Genomic DNA, 12,536 nt, shown 5'->3' with positions numbered 1-12,536 from the left:
TTGTGTGTTACCTGGGGGAGGTTGTGCGTGTGGTTGTGTGCTTGTGTGTTACCTGGGGCAGGTTGTGCGTGTGGTTGTGTGCTTGTGTGTTACCTGGGGCAGGTTGTGCGTGTGCTTGTGTGTTACCTGGGGCAGGTTGTGCGTGTGGTTGTGTGTTACCTGGGGCAGGTTGTGCGTGTGCTTGTGTGTTACCTGGGGCAGGTTGTGCGTGTGGTTGTGTGTTACCTGGGGCAGGTTGTGCGTGTGGTTGTGTGTTACCTGGGGCAGGTTGTGCGTGTGGTTGTGTGTTACCTGGGGCAGGTTGTGCGTGTGGTTGTGTGTTACCTGGGGCAGGTTGTGCGTGTGGTTGTGTGTTACCTGGGGCAGGTTGTGCGTGTGGTTGTGTGTTACCTGGGGCAGGTTGTGCGTGAGGTGTCTATCAGTCTCAGGCCCATTAGGTCCTCATGGGAATTCCTGTTCTGGATTATTGACAGCCACTTCTGGAGCTGACACAGAAAGTATCTCTTTATAACTAAGCTGCTCTTTCCCCCCCCTTGTTGTGCCTCTCTTCCTAAAAAACACAGAGTATGTCTCTCCCTCTTTCTCTCTCCCACCCTCAGTAGTTGTCTCTCACCCCCCTCTGTCTCACTCTCAGTACCCCCCACTCCCCCTTTGTCTCATTCTCAGTAATATAAATTCTAATAATGTGTTCTCCTATTTTACACATGTATTTTAATGTGTGTGAATTGGGGATTTTTTTGTTGTTGCATATCCTGAGACACCCTCAGAGAGTGGGGTCACAGCTAGGGTCACTATTAACCTTAATTGCTACAGGATTGCCATTAAGTGCTTTGCTCAAGGGCACAGACTTCACCTTGTCGGATTGGGGATTCGAACTAGTGACCTTTCAGGTACTGTCCTATACTCTAACAGCTAGGCTACCAGCCGCCCCAGTAGTCTCTCTGTCTCTCTTTTGTTTCCTCTGCAGGTCCAACAGGCTGCGCATCATTCTCTCTCTCCATTGCAGAGAACAGCTCCAATGTCCTCTCCATCATACTCCGCATCGTTCTGTCTCCCTCTAGAGTAGCATGTGGGGTTTTGTGGGTCTCCTGGTCTGATGGAGGGGGAGCCAGTCCACTTATGGCCCAGTGCTCTGTCTCTCACTTCCTTGCTCCCACAGGGCCCAGGAAGCACTCTCATTGGCTCCCACAGCAGTGAAGTCATCAGTGTGTTCCTCATTGATGCTGCTGCTACTCTGTTCTTTATTACACTCATTATTATTTATCCTGATGCCTTGCCACTTTACCCTGCCTTCATGTAGAGTGCATTCGGAAAGTATTCAGATCCCTTGACTTTTTCCACCTTTTGTTACGTTACAGCTTTATTCCAAAAATTATTAAATTGTTATTTTCCCTCATCAATCCACACACACTACCCCATAATGACAAAGAAAAAACTTTTTTTTTTTTTTTTTCAAATTGATTGAAAAAAAAAACCTGAAATATCACATTTACATACAGTATCAGTCAAGTTTGGACACACCTGCTCATTCCAGGGTTTCTCTTTATTTTTACTATATTTTACATTGTAGAATAATAGTGAAGACATCAAAACTATGAAATAACAAATATGGAATCATGTAGTAACCAATTTTTTTGTAAAACTATCAGAATATATTTTATATTCTTCAAAGAAGACACCCTTTGCCTTGACAGCTTTGCACACTCTTGGCATTATCTCAATCAGCTTCATGAGGTAATCACCTGGAATGCATTTTTGATCCAATAAGTTGTGTTGTGACCAGGTAGGGTTGGTATACAGAAGATAGCCCTATTTGGTAAAAGACCAAGTTCACATTATAGCAAAAACAGCTCAAATGAGCAAAGAGAAATGACAGTCCATTACTTTAAGACATGCAGGTCAGTCAATGCACAACATTTCAAGAACTTTTACATTTCTTCAAGTGCAGTCTCAAAAACCATCAACCGCTATGATGAAACTGGCTCTCATGAGGACCACCATAGGAAAGGAAGACCCAGAGTTACCTCTGCTGCAGAGGATATGTTCATTAGAGTTAACTGCACCTCAGATTGCAACCCAAAGAAATGCTTCACAGAGTACAAGTAAAAGACACATCTCAACATCAGCTGTTCAGAGGAGACTGCATGAATCAGGCCTTCATGGTCGAATTGCTGCAAAGAAACAACTACTAATGGACACCAATAATAAGAAGAGACTTGCTTGGGAAAAGAAACACAAGCAATGCACATTAGCCCGGTGGAAATCTGTCCTTTGGTCTGATGAGTCCAAATTTGAGATTTTTGGTTCCAACCGCTGTGTTTTTGTGAGGCGCAGAATAGATGAACGGATGAACTCTGCATGTGTGGTTCCCAACTTGAAGCGCAGAGGAGAATGTGTGGGGGTGCTTTGCTGGTGACACTGTTTGTGGTTTATTTTGAATTTGAGGCGCACCTTTTTTCAACAGGACAATGACGCATTCTTCTCTGTAGATCTTCTCAAGCTGTCAGGTTGGATGGGGAGCGTCACTGCACAACTATTTTCAGGTCTCTCCAGAGATGTTCGATCGGGTTCAAGTCCGGGCTCTGACTGGGCCACTCAAGGATATTGAGGTTTTTCTCGAAGCCACTCCAGCGTTATCTTGGCTGCGTGCTTAGGGTCATTGTCCTGTTGGAAGGTGAACCTTCGCCCCAGTCTATAGTTCCTCAGTGCTCTGGGCCAAGTTTTCATCAAGGATCTCTGTACTTTGCTCCGTTAATCTTTCCCTCGATCCTGACTAGTCTCTCAGTCCCTGTTGCTGAAAAACATCACCACCATGCTTCACCGTAGGGATGGTGCCAGGTTTCCTCCAGACGTGGCGCTTGGCATTCAGGCCACGGAGTTCAATCTTGGTTTCATCAGACCAGAGAATCTAGTTTGTCATGGTCAGAGTTCTTTAGGTGCCTTTTAATAAACTCCAAGTGGGCTGTCGTGCCTTTTACTGAGGAGCGGCTTCTGTGCTGCAGAGATGGTTTTCCTTCTGGAAGGTTCTCCCATCTCCACAGAGGAACTCGGGAGCTCTGTCAGAGTGACCATTGGGTTCTCCCCCGATTACTCAGTTTGGCCGGGCAGCCAGCTCTAAGAAGAGTCTTGGCGGTTCTTCCATTGAAGAATGATGGAGGCCACTGTGTTCTTGGGGACCTTCAATACTGCAGAAATGTGATGGTACTCTTCCCCAGATCTGTGCCTCGACACAATCCTATGGACAATTCCTTCGACCTCATGACTTGGTTTTTGCTCTGACATGCACTGTCAACTGTGGAACCTTATATAGACAGGTGTGTGCCTTTTCGAATCATGTCCCATCAATCGAATTTACCACAGGTGGACTCCAATCAAGTTGTAGAAACATCTCAAAGATGATCAATGGAAACAGGGTGCACCTGAGCTCAATTTCCAGTCTCATAGCAAAGGGTCTGAAAACGTACTTTTGTGTATGTACAGTATGTGGTCTACTCGTCAACCATCTCATTCCAAAATCATGGGCTTTAATATGGAATTGGTCCCCTTTTTGCTGCTATAACAGCCTCCACTCTTCTGGGAAGGCTTTCCACTAGATGTTGGAACATGCTGCGGGGACTTGGCTCCATTCAGCCACGAGCGTTAGTGAAGTCGGGCACTGATGTTGGGCGATTAGTCCTGGCTTGCACTCGACGTTCCAATTTATCTCAAAGGTGTTCGATGGGGTTGAAGTCAGGGCTCTGTGCAGGCCAGTCAAGTTCTTCCACACCGATCTCAACAATCCATTTCTGTATGGACCTCGCTTTGTCCACAGGGGCATTGTCATGCTGAAACAGGAAAGGGCCCACCCCTAACTGTTGTCACAAAGTTGGAAGCACAGAATCGTCTAGAATGCCATTGTGTATCGTAAAGATTTCCCTTCACAGGAACTCAGGGGTGGAAAAAGTACTCAATTATCATACTTGAGTAAAAGTAAAGATACTTTAATAGAAAATGACTCAGGTAAAAGTGAAAGTCACCAAGTAAAATACTACTTGAGTAAAAGTCTAAAAGTATTTGGTTTTAAAAATACTTAAGTAACAAAAATAAATGTTCAAATCATTTAAAATTTCTTATATTAAGCAAACCAGATGGCACAATTTTCACACTCCAACACTCAGACATAATTTAAAAACAAAGCATTTGTGTTTAGTGAGTCTGCCAGATCAGAGGCAGTAGGGATGACCAGGGATATTCTCTTTAATAAGTCTGCGAATTGGACCATTTTCTGTCCTGCTAAGCATTCAAAATGTAACGAGTACTTTTGGGTGTCAGGGAAAATGTATGAAGTAAAAAGTACATCATTTTCTTTAGGAATGTAGTGAAGTAAAAGTTGTCAAAAATATAAATAGTAAAGTACAGATACGACTTAAGTAAAAAATACTTAAGTAATATGTTAAAGTACTTTACACCACTGCAATGGAACTAAGAGGCCTAGCCCGAACCATGAAAAACAGCCCCACATCATTATTCCTCCTCCACCAAACTTTACAGTTGGGCCTATGCATTCGGCTAGATAGCGTTCTCCTGGCATCCGCTAAACCCAGATGGTGAAGCGTGATTCATCACTCCAGAGAACACGTTTCCACTGCTCCAGAGTCCAATGGCGGCGAGATTTACACTACTCCAGCCAACTCTTGGTATTGCGCACAGTGATCTTAGGCTTGTGTGCGGATGCTCGACCATTGAAACCCATTTCATGAAGCTCCCGACGAACAGTTCTTGTGCTGACGTTGCTTCCAAAGGCAGTTTGGAACTCGGTAGTAAGTGTTGCAACCGAAGACAGACAATTTTACATGTTACCGCGCTTCAGCACTCGGCCTGCCCATTCTGTGAGCTTGCGTGGCCTACCACTTCGCAGCTGAGACGTTTTCGCTCCTAGACATTTCCACTTCACAGCACTTAAAGTTGACCGGGCAGCTCTAGCAGGGCAGAAATTTTACGGACTGACTTGTTGGAAAGGTGTCATCCTATGACAGTGCCACGTTAAGTCATTGAGCTCTTCAGTAAGGCCATTTTACTGCCAATGTTTATCTATGGAGATTGCATGGCTGTGTGCTCGATTTTATACACCTGTCAGCAACAGGTGTGGCTGAAATAGCCAAATCTACTAATTTGAATGGGTGTCCACATACTTTCGTGTGTATATATAGTGTATTGATATGATACAGGGACTCCCTGTATATAACTCCATTATAATTTTTTCCCCTCGTTATTATTTTCTTATTTTTTTTTAACTCTGCATTGTTGGGAAGTTGCTCGTAGGCAAGCATTTCACGGTAAAGTCTACACTCGTTGTATTCTGCGCATTTGATCAAGTTTGATTATTATATTTTCATTATAGATAATAGGACACGTTAGAGATCAAGACAGGGAAAAGCAGTAATTTAGCTATATCAAATAGACAGGCAGACATACTGACCTGGTGAATAGGTGAATTCTGCTCTCCTGGCCACTGCGGCTTATCTGGGGAGATCCCATGCAGGAGCCTCAACAGGCACTTTCCTTCCCACTCCTGACTCAGTATCAGACACTTCAGCACCACCTGATCAGAGGCTAGGGGTCAAACTCCAGGAGCAGGGGGGGTATAACACAGTATAGAAAAGAGGCAACAGCAGTGTTCCTGACAGATACTAGACAAACTGTTGTTGAGAGATAGGGGGTTCTTCCTCCTCCTGCAGGTAGAGCCAGGCTTGATGTCTACTGCAGGAGCCGCTAATACTGGGCCTGGAAACAAGGCAGATATATGAAATTGACACAGTAAAGTCAGAGACTTATTCCCATTGTGGTTGCCATGAAGGCCTCACCATGTCTCCTAGTCCTGTCTGGCTGCCAGCAAGCAGTGCACCATAGGACAGTTTCTCCCTCTGAGCACTGATGGTGGCCAGGCTGGCGTACAGACCCATCAGCCGCAGGGTCTCCCTGTCCAGCCTGCAAGGGCAGAGGGACACATTCTCACAGTCAAGGTTGTGATTGGCAAAATGTGTTTGCCTCTTGTAGTTATTGTGGATTTGAGGTGTGCGTGTTTCTGTGTGTGTACCTCCTGGCCAGGGCAGTGAGTGTATTTATCTGGTGCTCAAGGCTGGTGTGTATCCCAGTGAGGAGGGAGATGGCTGACCAAGACTCCTCACTGGGTTTCACCCAATCAGGACAGCCCCTCAGAGACATGCCCTCATTGCGCCTGTTAATCATGTCATCACATGATCAGAGAGGTAGCCATCTGCTGCACACACACTGGCTCATCCGTAGGTTTCCCACTCAATTAAATTACTCCTCTATATCAACTCATTGTGTATAATTGTTATGCACAGCCTAAAACCATCTTAAGCATGTGTGTTACCTGTATATTCTGAAGGCTCCAGGCAGGTCAGACTGATTCAGCATGTCAACTGACTCCTGACTCTCCTCCCATAGCAAACCTAGCTCCACCTCCCTCTCCTCACCCTCCCGCGGTAACAGCGTCTCCCAGGCAACCAGCCCTGGGATATCAGAAACAAGATGGGATGTTCTGCACTGTGTGTGTGTGTGTGTGTGTGTGTGTGTGTGTGTGTGTGTGTGTGTGTGTGTGTGTGTGTGTGTGTGTGTGTGTGGTTTGTCTCACCATGGTGTTCATGCAGCATCTCTGTGTAGAGTGTGTGTGTGATGGCGTCATACTTTACTCCCGCCAGTAGGCGTCATACTTTACTCCCGCCAGTATGCGACATATTTTACTCCCGCCAGTATGCGACATATTTTACTCCCGCCAGTATGCGACATATTTTACTCCCGCCAGTAGGCCACATATTTTACTCCCGCCAGTAGGCCACATATTTTACTCCCGCCAGTAGGCCACATATTTTACTCCCGCCAGTAGGCCACATATTTTACTCCCGCCAGTAGGCCACATATTTTACTCCCGCCAGTAGGCCACATACTTTAGTCCCATAGCGACACACCCCAACACTTGACCTCTCACCGACGACGTCTGACCACAGCTCATAGATGGCAGTGCTCCGCACACCCCCTCCTGCACCAGCCTGGGGACAGGGACAGACACACACACACACACACACACAGTGTGATTATGGGTGAGAGAGGGATAGAAAGAGGAAGGAAGGGAAAGAGAGAGGAACACAGTCTTACAGACAAACTAACAGCTTACCTGGCCCAGCGCTGTCTAGCTGCTCTCCTCAGTCTCCTCTCACACATCTTTCTCTCTTTTCTTTCTCTGTGGGTATGTTCTGTGCATCTCTGTCGTACTTAGCATGACCGGCGGTACAGGGCTTGGTTGAGGTGTGCGATGTGTGTCTGTGGGGTACAGTTTTCCTGTGTTCAGCAACTGTACGTCCTTGTAGATCTGTAGAATCAAGGTTCAGAAACACACCCCAGTCAAGGTTTTTTACTCTCAAATGTCTGAAATATATGCACAACTTTTGAAAACATGGCAGAGGTTTGAACTGAGAACCTTGTGAATAAAATGTTGAGTTACAAGTTGTAATGCTTTTAAATCATTATTGTGTTACAGTAGTCAGACAAATGTGTCTATCTCTTAAGATATGGCCCAGTACATCCCTGGGGCCAAGCTTCCTGCCATCCAGGACCTATATAATAGGCGGTGTCAGAGGAAAGCCCAAAAAACTGTCAGACTTCTCACCCAAGTCATAGATTGTTTTCTCTGCTACCGCATGGCAAGCAGTACCGGAGCACCGTGTCTAGGACTAAAAGGCTCCGTAACAGCTTATACCCCCAAGCCATAAGACTGCTGAACAGTTCATTAAATAGCCATTGGATTATTTACATTGACCCCCCCGTTTGTTTTTTTACACTGCTGCCACTCGCTGTTTATTATCAATGCATAGTCACTTCACCCCTACCTACATGTACAAATGACCTCTAACCTGTACCCCCGCACACTGACTCGGTACCGCTACCCCCTGTATATAGCCTCGTTATTTTATTGTTACTTTTTATAAATGTTTACTTTAGTTTATTTGGTAAATATTTTCTTAACCAACAGTGCAGTTCAAGAAAGAGTTAAGGGCTTGTAAGTAAGCATTTCACGGTCTTCACATGTTGTATTCGGCATATGTGACAAAGTTTGATTTGAACTGGTCTGTTGACTTGGAGCAGAGTCAAATGTAGCAAGATTACAGCAACATGCTGAGCTAATCAGAGCATGCTAGCTAAGCATTTATCAACCTCTTAGCTACTCATGTTGAATGAATAAATAGAGCTAGATAAGTGTCAAATATACAAGTGAGTGAGCTAACATTTGCTTTATTGAAATTAAGTTGAATAAGCTATATGAACTTAAGAAAACGTGGAAAGTTATAATTTTCTTATTTACTGACCTATTTGAGACCTAGCTAGCTAACTCTATTTTATGATTAAGCATTAGTAAGAGGTAGCATTCTGCTTAGTCAGTTAGTTCAGTTTAGCTTTTTATGTTTCTGCCCCCAGGAAAGGATAACAGTCCATTACAATTTATTTTTTGCTCATATAGCTTAAACAAAAACGTGAGGGAGGGGAAGAGGTTTTTACAATACAGCTTGGCAATAATAACAGATTTGCCTGTCAAACCTATTGAATTGAAACAGAAAAGAGTGGACTATACACAAACACAACCTAACTTTTATTATACCGGTTTGTGTTTGTGTCAAATTCTGTATAGCTGTGTGTGTGTCCTACATGCCAGTGTGTTCATGCAACAGCTTGTGGAACAGAACACACACATCCTGGAGAAAGCTGTCCTCCTAGAGAACAACGTAAAAACTGGTGAAGCCTACCGACACAGTGCTCCATCACACCCTGGAGAGAACACAGAGTGCTCCATCACACCCTGGAGAGAACACACAGTGCTCCATCACACCCTGGAGAGAACACACAGTGGCTTTACACATCAAACATTGCACACATGGATACACACACACAATACGAATAAAGACAGTACTGGGGAAAATAAACATTCTCAGCCAGTGTCTTAGCTGTTCCATGTTTACGCCATAGACTGATGAATTATACACACTATTGGCATGGTTACGTCAGTCTCCCCGACAACAGAGAAATTCCTTTACCAGGAAACAACAGTGAAAGTTGTCTATCAGCCTCAGACAGGTGACACCTGACCATGTTACTGGTCTCACGTAGGCACAATTAGTTTCCCTGGCCTGTACAATGTAATAAAACACGCCCAAAAACCACACGTTGGATAGTCATCTTTATTTGTTGTGAAATGGCAGAGGGAATGTGTCCAATATTGTAAGTCTGTGTAGTCTGGCATAACACATAATACCATAATACATTCAAATAACTCCCCGTGGATACAACAGAGAATGAGGTTTATACAGTAAAAGCACCTGGGATGTAGTGGAGTGTAACATGTCAACACCTTTTTATTTTCTCAACAGTGTTTTCCCACTACATCCCTACAGAGCACGATAGTGGATCAGCAGCCCTATCCTGAGCGTTAGAGGCACAGAGTGGTCACATCACACTTAACAGTACAAACATAAAATACAGAGAATTCATTACAATGTTGATAAAAATGAATTCAGCTTCACAGAATGTTAATAAAATCCAACAATAAAGTCCACAGGTGAGTGAGACACCTCCTCAGACAGTTCATTCACACTGGGAGAGGTCCGTGTGTGTTAGGACTTGCCATGTATGATCTTGGGGCATGTCTCTGGTGGTACACAGTGGTTGTTGTGTAGTACCAGTCCAGCAGGACACTGGCAGCCGGGCACACAGGGTTTAAAACAGTGGCTCTCTATCACCCCTAGTGGCACGTCACGGTTAACACAGGTCACTGGACATGGGGGACCACATTCATCAAACACGAAACCACGCTCCACTGGACAGCCCACCGCTAGATCGAGAGAGAGAAATGGGCAGGGAGAGAGGGAGAGATTATGTCAACACAGAGAGATGGGGCCTTTTACTGTGGTAAAATTTTTTATACTGTGGTTTTGTGTTTGTATTTACCACACAGTGAGGAGCTCCTCCAGGACAGTTTAGCCCCAGCCTCTCTGCACTGCGCTGCGTAGGCCTCCAGGGCATCACACAGACACTCATCAGCGTTGGCTCCGCAGGCACATAGGTCATAGACACATGCTGCATACCAGGGCTCTGGAGCCACCAAGTGGTGGCAGGTATGGAACACTGCAGACTTCAGAACCCTGAGGAACAAAGGTCAATCAATCAATCAATCAATCAATCTAGCAGGCAAGCTCAAGCTCAGCTAACGTTTTTGAAAAGTCTGGTTTGTGTGTTACCTGCAGCGTGCATTAGCCGACTTCCTGGCCTGGTAGCCTGCTGCCTTACAGGGGTCAATATCCTCCCCAGGCTGACATGGCAGGCTGCTGTTACCACTACCCACCTACAGGGGGAGATAGAGATAAGAAATAAAACTAACAAGTAATTAAGAACAGCAGTAAAATAACAATAGCGAGACTATATATAGGGGGGTACAGGTGCAGAGTCAATGTGCGGGGGCACCGGTTAGTTGAGGTAGTATGCACATGCAGGTAGAGTTATTAAAGTGACTGTATAGATGATAACAGAGTAGCAGCGGTGAAAAAGGGGGGGGCAATGCAAATAGTCTGGGTGGCCATTTGATTCGATGTTCAGGAGTCTTCTGGCTTAGAGGTAGAAGCTATTAAGAAGCCTTTTTGACCTAGACTTGGCGCTCCGAACACTCTATGACTAGGGTGGTAGTAGTCTAACCATTTTTAGGGCCTTCCTCTGACACCGCCTGGTATAGAGGTCCTGGATGGCAGGAAGCTTGGCCCCAGTGATGTACTGGGCCGTACGCACAACCCTCTATAGTGCCTTGCGGTCGGAGGCCGAGCAGTTGCCATACCAGGCAGTGATGCAACCAGTCAGGATGCTCTCGATGGTGCAGCTGTAGAACCTTTTGAGGATCTGAGGACCCATGCCAAATCTTTTCAGTCTCCTGAGGGTCAATAGGTTTTGTCGTCACGACTTCACGACTGCCTTGGTGTGCTTGGACCATGTTAGTTTGTTGGTGATGTGGACACCAACCTGCTCCACTGCAGCCCCATCGATGAGAATGGGGGAGTGCTCGGTCCTCTTTTTCCTGTAGGCCATAATCATCTCATTGTCTTGATCACGTTGAGGGAGAGGTTGTTGTCCTGGCACCACACGGCCAGGTCTCTGACCTCTTTCCTATAGGCTGTCTCATTGTTGATCAGGCCTACCACTGTTGTGTCATCGGCAAAATGAATGATGGTGTTGGAGTCGTGCCTGACCGTGAACAGGGAGTACAGGAGGGGACTGAGCACGCACCCCTGAGGGGCCCATGTTAGAGGATCAGCATGGCGGATGTGTTGTTACCTACCCTTAGCACCTGGGGGCGGCCCATCAGGAGGCCCAGGATCCAGTTTCAGAGGGAGCTGTTTAGTCCCAGAGTCCTTAGCTTATTGATGAGCTTTGAGGGCACTATGGTGTTGAACGCTGAGCTGTAGTCAATGAATAGCATTCTCACATAGGTGTTGCTTTTGTCCAGGTGGGAAAGGGTAGTGTGGAGTGCAATAGAGATTGCATTATCTGTGGATCTGTTGGGGCGGTATGCAAATTGGAGTGGGTCTAGGGTATCTGGGATGATGGTGTTGATGTGAGCCATGACCAGCCTTTTTCATTGCTACCGACATGAGTGCTACGGGTCGGTAGTCATTTAGGCAGGTTACCTTAGTGTTCGTGGGCACAGGCACTATGGTGGTCTGTTTAAACATTGGTATTACAGACTCAAACAGGGTAAGGTTGAAAATGTCAGTGAAGACACTTGCCAGTTGGTCAGCGCATGCTCGCAGTACACATCCTGGTAATCCATCTGGCCCTGCGGCCTTGTGAATGTTGACCTGATTAAAGGTCTGACTCACATCGACTGCGGAGAGCGTGATCACACAGTCTCCCGGAACAGCTGGTGCTCCCATGCATGTTTCAGTGTTATTTGCCTTGAAGCGATCATCAAAGTAGTTTAGCTCGTCTGGTAGGCTCGTGTCACTGGGCAGCTCTCGGCTGTGCTTCCCTTTGTAGTCTGTAATGGTTTGCAAGCTCTGCCACATCCGATGAATGCCAGAGCCGGTGTAGTATGATTCGATCTTAGTCCTGTATTGACGCTTTGGCTGTTTGATGGTTCATCGGAGGGCATAGCGGGATTTCTTATAAGCTTCTGGTTTAGAGTCCCGCTCCTTGAAAGCGGCAGCTCTAGGCTTTAGCTCTGTGCCGATGCTGCCTGTAATCCATGGCTTCTGGTTGGGGTATGTACGTACGGTCACTGTAGGAATGAAGTCATTGATGCACTTATTGATGAAGCCAATGACTGATGTGGTGTACTCCTCAATGCCATCGGAGGAATCCCGGAACATATTCCAGTCTGTGCTAGCAAAACAGTCCTGTAGCTTAGCATCTGCTTCATCTGACCACTTTTTTATTGATCTAGTCACTGGTGCTTCCTGCTTTTAATAATTTGTAAGCAGGAATCAGAAGGATAGAATTAT

General features: G+C 45.8%; 1 protein-coding gene across 1 annotated transcript in view; it reads right to left on the bottom strand.

Annotated features, from left to right (window-relative positions):
- Positions 1 to 9,219: 9,219 nt before the first annotated feature.
- LOC106561243 (kielin cysteine rich BMP regulator) overlaps positions 9,220 to 12,536 on the bottom strand; it is a 39,473-nt gene continuing 36,156 nt past the window's right edge. The window contains 3 exon segments of the mRNA XM_014124978.2: positions 9,220 to 9,883; positions 10,000 to 10,193; positions 10,290 to 10,393. Of these exon segments, the coding sequence (XP_013980453.2) occupies positions 9,666 to 9,883; positions 10,000 to 10,193; positions 10,290 to 10,393 (516 nt within the window). The 3' untranslated portion in view covers positions 9,220 to 9,665.

Source organism: Salmo salar, chromosome ssa17 (genome assembly GCF_905237065.1).
Source record: "Salmo salar chromosome ssa17, Ssal_v3.1, whole genome shotgun sequence".
Lineage (NCBI taxonomy): Eukaryota > Metazoa > Chordata > Actinopteri > Salmoniformes > Salmonidae > Salmo > Salmo salar.
The sequence above is the reverse complement of the archived record's forward strand: the minus strand, read 5'-3'. Positions and strand labels throughout refer to the sequence as shown.